Source organism: Theobroma cacao, chromosome 1 (assembly GCF_000208745.1).
Source record: "Theobroma cacao cultivar B97-61/B2 chromosome 1, Criollo_cocoa_genome_V2, whole genome shotgun sequence".
NCBI classification, from domain to species: domain Eukaryota; kingdom Viridiplantae; phylum Streptophyta; class Magnoliopsida; order Malvales; family Malvaceae; genus Theobroma; species Theobroma cacao.
Genome location: NC_030850.1, coordinates 36,185,287 through 36,201,125, shown reverse-complemented (window position 1 = coordinate 36,201,125; position 15,839 = coordinate 36,185,287). Strand labels below are relative to the sequence as shown.

At 34.5% G+C, this 15,839-nt stretch overlaps 3 protein-coding genes and 1 pseudogene across 5 annotated transcripts; 2 read left to right on the top strand and 2 right to left on the bottom strand.

The window, feature by feature from the left end:
- On the top strand, positions 983 to 1,350 carry LOC18614458 (annotated as a pseudogene).
- LOC18614457 (cationic amino acid transporter 9, chloroplastic) lies at positions 4,194 to 7,890 on the top strand. The gene is made up of 8 exons (XM_007052226.2): positions 4,194 to 4,486; positions 4,586 to 4,998; positions 5,257 to 5,433; positions 5,591 to 5,815; positions 5,904 to 6,080; positions 6,558 to 6,794; positions 7,103 to 7,192; positions 7,344 to 7,890. The coding sequence occupies exons 1-8, from the start codon at positions 4,255 to 4,257 to the stop codon at positions 7,485 to 7,487; spliced, it is 1,695 nt and encodes a 564-aa protein (XP_007052288.1). The 5' UTR covers positions 4,194 to 4,254; the 3' UTR covers positions 7,488 to 7,890.
- On the bottom strand, positions 8,406 to 11,770 carry LOC18614456 (peptidyl-prolyl cis-trans isomerase FKBP20-2, chloroplastic). Of its 3 annotated transcripts, none has more exons than XM_018129983.1 (7): positions 11,676 to 11,770; positions 10,791 to 10,872; positions 10,499 to 10,713; positions 10,142 to 10,251; positions 9,378 to 9,486; positions 9,144 to 9,220; positions 8,406 to 8,625 (listed from the first exon to the last, which is right to left on the bottom strand). In XM_018129983.1, exons 1-7 carry the CDS (start codon positions 11,722 to 11,724, stop codon positions 8,539 to 8,541), a joined length of 729 nt encoding a protein of 242 aa, XP_017985472.1. In that variant the 5' UTR covers positions 11,725 to 11,770; the 3' UTR covers positions 8,406 to 8,538. The 3 variants fall into 3 exon arrangements, with proteins under 3 accessions (XP_017985472.1, XP_017985471.1, XP_017985473.1); XM_018129982.1 differs by having other exon boundaries at positions 8,406 to 8,629; positions 11,676 to 11,769; XM_018129984.1 differs by lacking the exon at positions 10,791 to 10,872 and having other exon boundaries at positions 8,406 to 8,629; positions 10,499 to 10,748; positions 11,676 to 11,731.
- On the bottom strand, positions 12,577 to 15,644 carry LOC18614455 (putative dual specificity protein phosphatase DSP8). Its single transcript, XM_007052223.2, has 6 exons — positions 14,921 to 15,644; positions 14,315 to 14,437; positions 13,788 to 13,881; positions 13,606 to 13,688; positions 13,441 to 13,530; positions 12,577 to 13,310 (listed from the first exon to the last, which is right to left on the bottom strand). The coding sequence occupies exons 1-6, from the start codon at positions 15,119 to 15,121 to the stop codon at positions 12,951 to 12,953; spliced, it is 951 nt and encodes a 316-aa protein (XP_007052285.2). The 5' UTR covers positions 15,122 to 15,644; the 3' UTR covers positions 12,577 to 12,950.

Below are 15,839 nucleotides of genomic sequence, written 5' to 3'. Positions count from 1 at the left end.
AATAATTAAAATAAGATAAAACTAACAAGGTCTTAAAATCATTATATTCCAAAATTATTAGCTTTGCTTAAGTTTATACATGTATTTTCATTTTTTAAAAATAGGTAAACCTATATTTGGTTATGTAAATTAATTAAAATAAAATTGTTTGAATTATGAAACAATATTAGTGTTGTTTTTAATTTATTTTAATTATAAGACTATATATAATAACACATAATTAATAAATATGAATCAAAAACTCACATTCAAATTTTATTTTTTGAGTCAAGATATTCTAGTTAAAAGAGAGCTAACATATTTAATATATGTTGTTGTATGCAGTTAAGGTATATATACATAGTACCTTCCAATTTGGCCAAAATTTTGTTTATTTTAGATAAAAAATTTCTATTTTTTTAAGTTAATTAAGCTCCGTTTGATTCATATTTTGCCTTTTGTTACTCCTTTTGTCCTTTTTTTTTTTGTTCATATTTTTTGGATATTCCAAAATGAAGTTTTTAAAAAAAATTTTAGACACATAATACTCTTACATTTATGTATAATAAATTTATTTTTATATTTTGTTTACTTTATATTATTAAATATTTAAATTTTAATATAAAACATATCAAAGTAATTTTTTTATCTTAATTTTCGTGGAAATAAAAAAAGGCAAACATTTAAAGACAATTTGATTATTTGTTTTATAGTTTTTTATTTTTTATTTTTTACTTTTCAGTCATCATTTTACAAAAGGAAAAATAAAAAAATCAATTAAATAGAATTTAAATTAACAGAAAAATCTTTCTCTAAAACTAATTAATAAAAAATAAATTTTCTCAGCAATCAAAGCTAAACCAGTCCACGTAGTTCTCACGTGCTTTAGTATTCACACGTGTTGACCCAATATTCGGAGTATCCATTCAAAAATTAAAATTCTCGCGCATATTTAAACCCACGCCGTCGTCCACGTCGTCCCCACATTCACAAGCATTTTCTTCCCAATTTTCTCTCCAAATTTTTTTTTTCCCATCATCCAAACAATAAAATGGAAGCGCGTCAGCGGAAACCAACCATGTTGTTCCACTTGAGTAACAACCTGCTCGGAATCATCGACTTGCTAACATTCTTGTTCTCAATCCCGATCTTGGGAGCGGGGATCTCGCTGAGGAAGGGCGGCATGACGGAATGCGTTATAACAGACGACACGACGCTGTGCAACATCGGAGGTTTTAATCACGGATCATCTCTCTGGCGGGCTTCATCGGCTCGTGCTGTGGGGTGGCGCCTCTGCTCCGGGTCTACCTCACCTTTATCCTTGTAACAATCCTACTCGCTTGTGTTTCACCGTTTTCACATCCTCCCTGAGCAGTAAAGGTTCCGGCGAGGCACTTCCGGGAAAAGCGTACAAAGAGTACAAGCTCGGACATTATTCCAACTGGATTCAGAAGGAAGTCAACGAAACCCAGAACTGGAATAAGATCAAGAACTGCATTGTTGACACTAAGCTTATCTCAACGATACCGTCTAAAAGTTCCATAAGGAGCGTTTGGTTGCTGTAAACCGTCGGAAGGCAGCGGATTTAAGTATAGGAGTCCGACAAACTGGACGGAGGAGAATGGGGTGTAAGGTAATCCTGATTGCAAACCATGGGAATATGGGATAATGATCATTTTGTGCTTAAACTGCCAATCTTGCAAGGAAGGGGTGGCAGATAATCTAAACCATACCTTGAAAAAGGAGGCCACGGTCAACGCCGTCTCCGTTGTTCTCCTCATCATCGTATACTGTCTGGGTTGCTGTGCTTACATAAACAATTTCAGAGACAATGCTTCTAATAAAGAGTCGAAGTCTTCATCAGCTTGTTAAGTTACCGGTTAGTTTTGTTGAGGGTTGGATTTAATTTTGAATTTTTGTAATTAGCATTTAATTAGGGTCGTTTAATTTTTGCTTAATTAACTTTTGTTAATTAACCTATTTGTTCGGGTTTCATTGGATTTCTGTTTGATGCAGTGTTTATGTAATAAAAGAGCCTTCTTTATATGATACTACACTATCATTATTATTCTAGCATGTATCTTTTGACAACTATGTAGATTTGGACACATATATTACTACGACAAGAGATTACGGAATTAAATAAATTTAAGTTTAAAATTATAGCATGAAATTTGAAATTAATTTAAATTATGTAATTAATCGTGTTATCGCGTCAATTAATTTAATATAATATTTTTAACATATTTATAATATTTATATCAATAGGTTAATAGTTTCAATTGTGTTTAAAAGAGTTTATGGTGTTAAAATCTAATCTTGTTATGTCGTGTAATAAGTTGTATTTAAAATCTTAATCTATTCAATTAATTGTGTAATATTATTATTTATTTATATAATTATTAATATTTTATCTAAATACAATACGATTACGACACTTTACAGATGATGTTCACTGGTCTTTGTATGAGACCACCAATAAAGATAGTATTTTGACTTTGAAAAACCTTAAATTGTGAAGTTGACATGAAATTGAACAAGGAGACAATTAATTAATGAATATTTAAAGTTTGCAACGGTCTTACCAAAATAGTACTAATTAACATTCCCAATTTTCATTAATCTCCATGAAAATCTCATGGCAAATAAAAGATAAAATATATATAATTTTTATTTTTTATTTTCTTAAAACTTAAATAACATGAACATAAAATATACACATACTTACATATATATCTACATACAAACAAAAAGAAATTTTTTTTTAATCTCAATCGTTTTCAAACGTTAATTTGATACAAGTGAAGAAAATATATTGTATTTCCATTGCCATGCTCGAATGATTGTTAAACCACCATTAATGATTAATTTTCCAACTCTTAATTTTTTGAACAAGGTAGGAAGCTAAAGGTGGAGACAGTAATGAATAATAAATATCGCAGCAGAATGTTGCCAAAAAGGTGCTTTATACATTTATTTTTGAACAGCTTCACAAATTATAATGATTAGTTACGTTAATTTTTATAATAATTATTATTATCATGATAGCCTACCAAGAAAGAAAAAGAAAATTCTATACTACTAATACAAAGGCTAAAAATGAAAATTTTAATCACTTTATTTGATTGCCATTAATATTTAGAATAAACTCTACTTGAATCTTTTGTGATTTTCCCTTTTTTTTTCTCTTAAATTAATATATTGTGCATAAAGATTAGATTTTATCTAATAAAATTATTAGAATACCCTCAATTCAAAATTAACTTATTTTTAACAGATTTAAAAGATACACTAAAACTTTTATAAATTAATACTCGATAAACTAATAATCTCGATTAAATTGTATTTTTAATCAATCATTACTTTAAATCAATGTGGTAAATTAATAATTCGTTAAATTTATAAAATAATACATTTAAAAAAAACATATAAGTTTCACTTGATATATAAATTAATAATCTTCTTATACATCAAAATTGTACGCACACATATACGCATGACTCAATTAAGAAACCTTTATAAATTATGAATTCAATGTTACTTGAAATTAATCTCCTTGGACCTGATCATCTCTAAATTTTCTTGGTGCATTAAGAAGTTATGGTATAGTATTATCGTATTATAAGAAAAAATTATATAATATGATTATTGTTTTGAGTGTATCTCTTTGCGTGACAGATTCAATATTAAAGTTGATGTCAAATGACTACTTTATACATCAATTAAGCATTAAAAAAGCTTAATTAATGTATAAGCTAATAAATTATTAATTAAATATTATTTTAAATAGTATAAGAGTTATGGGTCCATATTTTTTAAGTTTTAATCCAAAAAATATTAAGACATGCCTATATAATGGAAGAAGGCTTTTAATTATAAATTATAAATTTATTTTATTTTTTATTGATACAAGATTAGTGATATGGATGAGATTTATTTTAATTTTTATTATTTTATATTTTTTAAAATTAAAGATTTTAAATTAGACTTCTCTAAATTGGCATGGGTTAATTGGCCTAACAAAATAGAAGGGAAGGCATGCATGAATCTAAACAAGAAAACAGCCAAATACAGAAAAGTAATTAATGAGTAAAGGACAAAAACAGAAAGAAAAGTTTAATAATGAAAAAACAATATGAGCAGATTTAAAATGCCTAAGGGCAGGCCTCGAGATCCGGACCTAACCCCAACAAATCCCGACAATATAAATAAGATCAAATACCATCATGACACGAAAATATTCACTGCAGCAACAAGTCTTCGGTTCCCGTACACATGGGGAGCCAACAGAAAGATGCCACCTCCTCTTCTTCTTGCTTCTCTCATTTCTGCTCCTCCGCACTTAGAGCCAAAACTCTAAACCCCTCCTTCGGCCGTGCTACCTCTGGGGGCGATGGCCTCATCCGCCGCCTCGGCATCCTCGATCTTCTTCTCCTTGGCGTCGGTGCATCTATCGGTGCTGGCATCTTCGTTGTCACCGGTACCGTGGCTCGCGATGCTGGCCCCGGTCCGTGTCAATTCACTCTCTTCCTCTTTTTCTTTTTCTCTCTTGAGTTCCCGGATTTCATTTGAATTGAATTTTTGGGTGATTTCGTTTCTGTTATAGGAGTGACGATAAGTTTCATACTCGCGGGAGCTTCGTGTGTGTTGAACGCGCTGTGTTACGCGGAGCTAGCGTCGCGGTTTCCGGCCGTAGTCGGAGGCGCTTATTTGTATGCGTATACGGCGTTCAATGAAATCACAGCGTTTCTTGTGTTCATGCAGTTGATGTTGGATTATCATATCGGGGCAGCTAGTATTGCGCGTAGCTTGGCAAGCTACGTGGCTACGTTTTTCGAGCTCATTCCTGCTTTGAAAGGAAATATACCGGCCTGGATTGGTCACGGTGGCGAAGAATTCTTTGGAGGAACTCTGTCTATTAATATTTTGGCTCCGATTCTTCTTGCCCTTTTGACTATTGTTCTCTGTAGGGGTGTTGGAGAATCTTCTGCTGTTAATTCTTTCATGACTGCAACCAAGGTACTCTCTTTTTGAAGGGTTCGTTTGGTTTTTCCTTTCTGGAAGTAACAAAGATCATATTCGGAAACAAAAATGCAAATAAGATCCGTGAATAATTAAAAGTTAACAGTTTGACGTTTGTGAGTAACAACATAAATACCAACTTTTGAGAAAGTAAGTATAGTGAAAGCAACAACTAGAGAAGGTCTTACTTAAAAGAAGGAAAAAGGTGAATTGTGGTTAACTTTTTTTTGTTTTTCCATATAAACTGTGTTGCAGATTGTCATTGTTATTTTTGTCATCATTGCTGGTGCTTTCGAGGTTGATGTAGATAATTGGTCTCCTTTTGCTCCCAATGGTTTTAAAGAGATATTAACGGGAGCAACTGTAGTGTTCTTTGCATATGTTGGATTTGATGCGGTTGCTAATTCTGCTGAAGAATCAAAGAGGCCTCAGGTATTCTTATTTTGAGATCGACTCAATACCTCATGCTGCAAAGTGTGTAATTTATAGTACAAACATTTATTTTGTATTCTAATTCTATATAGTGTCTGCTTGTTGTCTTATAGTTTCATTCTTTTATATTTCCCCTGTTTAAATTACGATATTTCAGAGGGATTTGCCAATAGGAATCTTGGGAAGTCTGCTTATATGTGTTGCATTATATATTGGTGTTTGCTTGGTGATCACTGGGATGGTACCTTACAATCTCCTGGGAGAAGATGCTCCTTTGGCTGAAGCTTTTACATCCAAGGGTTTGAAATATGTTTCCATTTTAATCAGCATTGCAGCTGTTGCTGGGCTTACAACAACCCTTCTAGTTGGTCTTTATGTCCAGGTTAACTAACTTAGAATTTCTAGTTTTTGTTATGCCCTTATTGAGTAACATGTTCCCAGTGTACATGATGGAATGTTTCTCTGAGCAGTCTCGTTTATATCTTGGGCTTGGAAGGGATGGCTTGCTGCCTTCATTATTTGCTAAAGTGCACCCAAAACGTCACACACCTATTCATTCTCAAATCTGGGTCGGTATCATTGCTGCTGTTTTGGGAGGACTGTTTAACGTGCACATCCTATCACACATTCTTTCAGTGGGTTCACTGGTATGTTGTTACCTTTTTTTTTCTTGAGAAGGTTATTGCCCAATATTTGTTTTCATCATATATATGGTTATTAAATTCTCCCAAACTATAATGCCATTTACTTTGAAGTAAGTGGACACCAAATGTGCGTGACTCACAAATTTGGAAGATGTACTGTGCTTCAGCATATGGTATATTTCCTTCTGTCATGTTTAGGTTATCAAAATAGTCTATTTTCAGCTCTGGATAGAAGCAGATATGTATCTTCAGAACTTATTACTTACTAATAACCTATCATATTATGTGCCTACCTTGGTTTCTATCACAACATGCAGTAACTTATAGAAAAGCCTGTATTGGGTGCTATGTTGGATGGTTGTGAGGTCAGAGGAAATTACTCTGCATATAATAAGTTGATGTTTTGGAAAGACAGATTGGTTTAACATGTGCATGATTGCGAAGGACATGCACCTCATATTATACTTTGGTTTGTTTCAGACAGGCTATTCGGTTGTTGCAGCATGCGTTGTAACTCTTCGCTGGAAAAATAAGACAGGAAATCAAGCTTCTTCAAAATGTATGTCAACCTGGTGTGAAGGTGTCATATGCATCGTCACAGTGGCATGCTGTGGTTTTGCTACTGGAGTTCTTTACCGTTATGGTGCTTCATTTATTTTTATGATTGTTGCGGTGGTGATAGCCATACTTGCTTGTGCTGCTCTTTGCTACCGTCAGGTGATTGAATTTGTCAATATATAATTTTGTTTTTTCTACCATTCCTTTTTAATGGCAGGAAAGGAGGGTCTTTTAGGTATTATTCATCTACATGTGTCTTAATGGTGTTAGTGGAATGGTTTTTTGAATTAGGCTTTAAACAACCTTCTGAATATGGAAAACAAGTCCTTTTGCAACTGCTTTAGATTGATGCAGTTTTGGCTATTTACAGTGCAGACTTTCACTTTCTGATTGATGTAACATGGCAACTGTATCTGTAAACACCTCTTAAATAAGATTTATTGAACTCCTTAATGTCCTTTTCTCAGGCTTATTCAGATCCTCCGGGGTTCTCTTGTCCTGTGGTTCCCATTGTGCCATCTGTTTGCATTTTTTTCAACATCTTCCTGTTTGCTCAGGTATGCTTGCGAAAAGCCCTTATTACTCTCCTTTGGAATTACTGCATTAATTCTGTGAAATCAATTGACAAAGGAAATAGGACTTGACAAATTTATAGACCAATGCTGCACAGTGTTAATTAACTATTTTTTCGTTTGTTCTTTTGCACAGTTGCACTATGAAGCATGGATCAGATTTGTCATCCTCAGCGTAATATCTGTTGGTATTTATGCATTTTATGGACAGTATCATGCTAATCCAAGTTCAGATGAGACAATTATTTATCATATGGCACCCGAAGAAGATGCACACTAATTACATGTTTAGACTACGTATGCTTCTCAGTATGGCTTGCAGTTTTTCATTGTATTATTGCATTGATCTTGCAATAAGAGTATTTGTGATCATATGAATCATAAGACGCTTAATGGTTGAAATACTCTGGATCAAGCCATTTGGTTAGAGAAGTTGAATAATAGGTTTGTAGATATTGAATTCTCTTCAACAATTCTAGGCTTCAAGCTGCAGTCCAATGAATAGAGAATGTTGTCTCAGTGGTGTTCTCTGCAGTGTAGTCTTAATTTCTTATCAAGTAGGTAGGTTCTCCATAAGCTGCCGTTTTCACAGCAGCACAGGTTCCTCATAGGTTTAAGTAAAGTGTACTATATGGATCGTTGACATTTTGTAGTGTTTGCACCGAAAATTATTTCTATATTTATTTTATGTTGGCCGTGAAGAACTCAATTTTCTTCTTAGAAATGGTGTCCTATGCTAATGCAAACTGATTGCCCAATGTAAATACAAAAATACACAGGTGACAAGCATTACTCTGATAGCATCAAGAAAGTAGACATCCATCCCTACCAATGTTCAAGCGTCACTGATAAACCACAGGTGGACTCTCTCTCTTATTTGCCAAAGGGCTACATTTGCAGCTCCTGTTCTCCGATAACAGTCAGTCCCGCTGTCGGGGCAGATACTGGCCTGATCTTAGTGCAGACAGACACCCGTCCCTACTAATTTTCAAGCATCACTGATAAACCATGGTTGAACTCTCTCTCCCCCACTCTACTTTGCCAGAGGACTATAGTCGCAGCTCCTGTTCCCTGATAACTGTCAGTCCCATCGTGGGGACATCTACCGGCCCGATCGTAATCCAGACAATTAAATTAGTTCCAAATGTGTCCTTTTAGTTCATCTTCTCAAGTGACATTTGAACACAAGCATGGCAACTAGTTCTTGAAAAAGAATCAGATATATTACATAATCAACTTTTCAAGTGAGGCCCGTTTCAAGGACAAGGAACAGAGACTGATTTTCCAAAATTTTCCCATCACTCAATTGCATACAAAATCAGAATAAAAAGCTATGGTTCTCCTTTGACAGTTCTGAATGCTGAGTAATTCAATGTCAAAAACTTCGAACTGTTTTGAGCTGAAAAATGTCGAAGGCCCTACCTGAAGAGGAAAACATAATTTCCACTGAATCAAGTTAATCCAAGTCGATTAATCAGAAAAAATGAAAGAAGAAAAAAAGGGCGAACCCAAGTCCATTGCAGTGTGACAGAAAAGGGAAAATGACATGGGAAATAAGCAGTATAGAATGAATGATAATAGTTTTCACAACAGAAAATATTGTGACTCTAACATGATCAATTGCTGGTTAAGGTGCAGTTAATCAATTGCAAGAAGCATCATATTGGATCTTAATCAAAGTTAAATTAAGAGTTGAGTAAATCGTTCTCCTTTTCTTTTCCATATCTAGACAAGTGATTGCTTGAAATTTCTATTAGTCAACCAACAAATTTACTTCCATCTCTGTCCTGAACCAAGTGCAGAAGGATGTTGAATGAATAATTTTGCTACTGGTCTGAAGTTATAGTAACATTACAAACACGAATAAAACCTGAAAAACAAAAAAAAAAATAAATGATGCTAAAATAAACAGAAACAAGCTATAGGAATCACTAACCGGTGGTCCAAGTTCTGGAGGAATGATTATCCTTCTCTTCCCCCCTGGCCTCATGTCCCTAATTCCTTCCTCAAATCCTGCATATATGATCTAGTTCAGTCATTTCTTCACTTAGTTCATTGTACAGTTTATTGTTTATGTTTTGCAGGGGGCAGAAAACAGAAGGGAAGATGGGAGAACTTCCAATATCAGATAGTCATAAAGCAATGAATGCCTGACTTATAATCTATTCACCTGGAACCACTGCATTAGTTCCCATGCGGATTCTGGCAGGAGCACCCTGTATATAGGTGCTATCAATGCGCCGGCCTGACTCATTATAACCAATATAGTGAAAAGTGACCTGAAATTTTTTTCTAGTTAGGAGGAGGCATAAATGGATATAGCAGTAATATCTCTATTTCTCATTTTCCTTAGCTGTAGTGGTTAGCAAAACAAACTTTCAGAGTAAGACTATCATATAATATCTCAATTTCATAACTTTTATGCTCTATGATTTGGAGGTAAATTGTCTGATTGCAATTTAATCAATTTAAGCTCAGTAAATCCTATATTAGGGCCAGATTTTTATGCCTCTAGCTAGGTTTATTATTGTCTTTGAATTCTGAGCAATAAGATGTGCTGGATTAAGTTATCCTAATGATACAGCCAGAAAAGATTCTCTGATCAGCAAAATGAAGCCACTGGACTTTATCATGTTTTTGGACAGAAGAATGCTGAGACAAGAACCTTTCTCTTAATGACACAAGATTACCACAAATGCAGCCAAGATAAATCATGTTGAGGTTGATACCAATTCCATCAAATGGTAAAAACTAAATGTAATACCCTACGACAAATAATTTCCTTTCTGTATTTTGAAAAAATGTCAAACATGTTACACAAATTGCACTCATTTTCCCAAAATAACTTATGTATTGCTTTTTTTTCTTAACACTAGAAAGAACCCAGAGCAAAAGGTAATGAACAGATGGTTCAAAGACAATGAAAGAAAAAACCTGTTGACCAGCCTTTGGGCAATCACCTTTACCAACTTCATAATCCCGGTATACAAGCCCTGAATCACTCTTTTTATAATCCTCTGAAGCTACAACCTTAACCTCAAAACCTGAATCAAATGTTTAAAATTTAGTGGTGGTTAGAGGAATTTATAGATGGTTTACAATGACTAAAAGTCGGAATCCTTCCCTCCTTGGCTTCCTCAGAGAGAAAGAGAGAATGATAGATGAAGAAAAATCACAAATATGTTGATCAGAAAGATTATTTGGGTTCAGAATGGGTATAATACTTGTAGATGAAGTACATTCTGCTAGACATTGCTACACTGTTTGACTTTCTATCATTGCAACACAAACCTTCTCTGATGAAATTTGGAAAGTCATCGGGAGCATTGTTCTCTTTCTGTCTCCTTTTATTCTGTTCTAGCAAGCGTTTTTCATCATAGGGGTTCTTACTCTTGGTCTTTCCAGAGGAAGACAAGGTTGGAGACAGGCCTGATGAGACCAAAAGGAAAAGAAGAAACCTACGACTTGAGTTTCCCTCCTGATGGGATACATATCTGTTCTGCACTCTGGCCGTGAACATGAAGGTAAGGACCTAAGCAACCTTTAAAATACAGGAAACAAGGAGATTGTAACAAAGGCTCACCCGTTATCTTTCAAGCTGTGACTCAAGCAGCAAAATGCATTTTTCTTCTTTTGAGTGGAGAAAATTCCTACCCTGGAATATGCTGAAATGTCGGATGTCAAAAAGTATGAACAAGACATACTAATATTTTAAGAGGTACACATGTAAGTTAATTGTTTGATTGAGAAAAGTAATGCTTGAAAGATAACAACAAGAACCAAGAGTGGTCAAAACCCAATGTAGTTCACAGTTCAAAGATCAAACAGAACATAAGAGGTTCAAATAGGCACCACCAGAAACTAGTAATATACTAAATAAACAAGGATTTCATGTCAATAAACACAGTGATGATGAATTGACCAAATACTTGTGCGTCAGGAAAACATTCTGATTGTCAAAAGGTTAATCAAAGTGCATTGATAGTCTAAGCACTACGGAATAAAGTACAAGAAGTAATGAAAAATCCTGTCGCATCAAACGAGAAAGCCAAAAGCTAACAGTAAATGTCCTTGCTTGCCTCTTCATAATTCTATGGAAGTTACCTAACTGAGTTTCCAGTTAAAAGTTGCTTCCGCAGAGTTGTTTCCAGGTACATTAAGTCGTTAAGTTGTTTCCAGGTACATTAAGTCGTTAAGTTGTTACCAACAGAGACATAGATTTTCTTTCTATAATTCTAGAATCACTTCAGGGGTCAAGTACTTTCCACTTAACTCGCTACCCCAAGTTCTTCTTATCCCATTCAAGGAGAGTAAGAATTGAGAATTAAGGAGAAGAAATTTCAAAGAGCAAATTAGAGACACGCAGAAATGGAAAGCAAAATCTCTGTTCGAAGAACGACAAAGTGTTCAATCCCATGGTTATGGAGATATACAAATGTAAATGTATGACAGAGGAAAAGAGACTTACAGAGAAACGATGGCTTCGACAGAAGAGGACTTGAGAGAATCATGGGCATGGCTTCTTTTCCAGGCTGGAATAGCCGTTTTGCAGTTTGCTCGTATGTTATCCTCAGTTGCGGGTAAATTGTCTAAATATCACAACACCCCCTGCCATTTCTTAATATTTCCCTTACTTCCCCAAAAGGTTTATTACATGTTCAATTTAGTACGTTGCTCTTGTTCTATCCTTTTCCACTGTGAAATATGAATCTTTTTAATAGACATTTTGAGTTTGAATCTCCATGTTTAATCAGTCAACTGAGTTCACCAAATATATTTCGAGCACATTCAAAGTATTGATAACATAAAATTAGTCACATGATACCAAGGGAAGTAACTTATTTTTATTATCTTTAACAAAAGGCATATATTACAATTTTCAACTTATAAGTCTAAAATTCATTCCATCTCTTATTAATTGTTCAATTTTTTTTATTACATTAATTTTTTGCTCATAAAAGAGAGAAACCTATTTTAATTTAAACTTACCTTGACCTTAATATCTCTCGTAATAATCCAATATCGGTGAAGATTTGAACAATTTTTTTATATCGTCATGAACCCATATTTTTAAGCCAAAAATTCTGTCTGTTATGTAAAATAAAATTTTTATTTATAAATCTAAAATTCATCTTTATCTCATTCTGAACTGACATTGAAGGAATGCTCCATCATGAATTTTTCAGTAAGCAACCTTTCAAGAAGAAAGAGGTACTGTCATTTTTCCCAGAGACTGGTTTTCAGACCACCTTGTACATCATAGGAAACTGTAAGAAACCTGCAGCTCCTTTCATTTGGAGTAAGGCTGTTTAACTGGATTTGGTGGGGAACATGGCAAATTGGTATTTCCAAGTACACAGGTATGCATATGCTGGGAGATAAGCAGATCGATAAATATGACAACATTTTGCAGAAACATCTCACATTTTGATCCATGTACAAACTTAGGAAGTCTTTCCCCACCTAAACAACTAAAACTTGCAGTACAATTGAAACTTACCACGAAATGCCACGCCTACCAATGTACACATGCTTCCTCAATCTCTATGCTTCTGGAAAGATACGAAAACTAAACTCGCTCTCTATACGTTTCTCTCTCACTTGAGTTAACCAGGAATGAGTATATACTTCATTCTCTGACTGACCCAACCAAAAATGAAATAACACAAAAACACAATGTGCTTTCTGAAAAAAATGGGAAGTTGACAAAAATAAAAAACAAGCTCAAATTAACATCAATGAATCAATAAACCCGGATGTCGATACCAAGACTGCTCAAAGGACCAGGCTTCCTTGATGTCTTCTGATCTGCATAGCAACGAAGCCATAGGCATGAAAGTCTGGCAATAGCCGCCTGACTAGCAAACTGAAACCTGCCAGCCAGGCTTCCCTCTCCCAACATCTCTGTAGCTGACACGCCTGCATCAAAGCTAGCATCATATCCATCAAGGTCTGACTCTGTTATGACAACTACAGAGCCATCATCAAAGGCTGCTGTATCCTGTTTTGCTGGAAGAACTAGGGTTTTCTTCACTATCATGTGCCAAGAGTTTCCAGGAATTCCATTATTTTTAATTTTGAGAAGATAGTAGTCTTGAACAGCCTATATCAACGGATTAAGATGATATGAGACTAAGAAGAACATAACCATTCATATCACAAGAAGTAGTAAAAACTATCTGCCAAATCAATAACAATAAAACAAGAATAGAATAACACCCATTAAGGCATACCTGCCGCTGTGCAGACGCCAGAAGTACCCTAGGTCTGATAGATCTGACATATTCGTAAGCTGCATCAGGTGTCATATGCCTATGTTCCACCTGTTATAATTAAAAAAGGATAAGACTGCTTCCTAGAGTCAGTTGGATACTCAATTAATTTTGATCATTGCATACCAAGTAGCAGAGAACAATAGTTGTGCTGCGCCCTCGACCAGCCTTGCAGTGAACATATGTGGTCTTTCCAAGAGATGCATTATCTTCATAAAGCACCAAAAAGGAAACCAAATAAGTAAATGTGAAGCCAAAAAATTTATATACTTGACTAACAATAAAGACAAACCCCAGAAGATACATACTATGAATGAAGTCTACAGCTTGGCATATGTCAGCAAATGAAGGAGCAAAAAGATAGTCCCTTGTAGGTATCACCAGATGATCAATGTTGTGAGCCTAACAATGCATAAGAACAAAAACCATGAATATTTGAGCTTTGAGGGTTATGTGTGATTGGATAAAAAAAGACTAGTATTATTTTTCTGATAGAAGGTGATATGCAGCATTTCTAATTTTTTTTTTCTCATGAATAAAAACTTGAAGAAAATTTTCCATGCATTCTTTGGTTCATATCATAGCTAAAAAATGCACTGAGTACCTTCAAAGTATAGATGAAAAGGGTCAAGTTTAAAGCACTCTGGTTTCCACATCTAAATTCTTAACTCATTTAAAGATAGCTCAAATTATGTAACTTTTCAAGGCAACTAGGTACATTTTTCATGAAACCACTACTGTCTAAAATTTTCTGATTATTTATTTCAACTTATATTCCATATCTACAGAATTAACATAGACAACATAACATGAAATCTGCAAAGAGTATACTTACATAATATAGTGATGTTGGGACCAAAGTCTCGTATGGTTCATTTAAGGTCACAACTCCAGAGACACCAAGTGCCTTTAAGCGGGGCACATCAGTAGGGAAAGGCACGGCACCTAACAAAATAAACTGAAACCAAGGCAAAGTGAGCTAAAGAAAACAATTTAACAGATAAAGCAATATGAACAACAACATGCATCATCAGCCTGATTAACAATCAAGTGAAATATTGCTCTATCTGTCAGAGCTTGAAAATCAAACTACTAGGCTGACCTCAAAGTTTAGACGGTGAGATTCTAAAGACATGGAAGCATGACTGCTAAATGGTCAATTAAATATCAAGTTAATGATGAGATCTAAATTTGTAAAAGATATCATCAGCAGAATTGCAACAAAAACAGAATATTAAGATCGAAATCCCTCCTCCCCAATCCCCACTCCCTTCCCTTGCCCAATAGCTACATAATATTGCAACAACAAAATCACCTTTACAATTCATAGTTTTAAGGCATAATTCACTATAATAATATGTCATATTCTAACATAAAAGGGAAAAAACATTCCAGCAAAAGATAATTGCATAAAGAAAAGGCAAATGAATTAGTGTTATACCTCATCAACCCTATCCCACCATCTAAACTCAGACTGAATCTTGTTCCTGACAACATTGTAGAACAAAGTTGGATAAAAAAGAGCACGTGATCCTGCTCCTACCAAAACCCTTTTTGCATCCCAAACAACCAGGCTCTCTCCACACAATTTACTCAGATCTTCATCCTGCTGCTCCCCTTCCTTCAATTCCTCAATATACATCGCTTGTCTCTCAATTAATTCCCCAAAACACACAGCAAATAAAAAAAACAAAAATTTCCCTTAAACCCTTAAAATAAACAAAACAAAACTCAAATCAACAGAGGAAAAAAAAGTACCCTTTAATCTTAATTACCCAAAACTGAAGTCCACAACAAGAATAACATGCAAATCAACGAAAAACAAGAATGCCCATCAACTAAAACAGATGAAGACTGAAATCAGACAACGAAAATTGAAACCTTGACAACAAGAATTCTGACTATGAACGGTTGAGAACATGTTTGACCTTGAAACATGCATGATCTGGATCATATTTGAAGATAAAATAACCAAAAAAAAAAAGAAAAAGAAAGAGATAAACTTTTAAGGGGAGGTAAAGAAAAGAAAGGAGAGATTGCGAAGACAACCAAAACCCGAAATGGAAGGATTTAAAAGACAAAGCTTTAATTTTGGCCCTTTCCTTGCAGAGTCAGTTTCTCTGTTTTCTCGCTTTCCCTATCTTCAACAACTTTCTGAGAAAAGGAAATTAAGTAATTTATATTTCTCCAAGGAAATAATTTTCGCCCCTCCCCTATTAAGGAAAACTTACCGGTAATAAAATCTAACGCTTGCGGGGTCGGTTACCAAAACGATGACGTTTTCGATTTTCTTTTTTATTTTTAATAAATTCATTTTATTATATAGTCAAGCTCGTGATGCTAGATTTTTTTGTTTTATT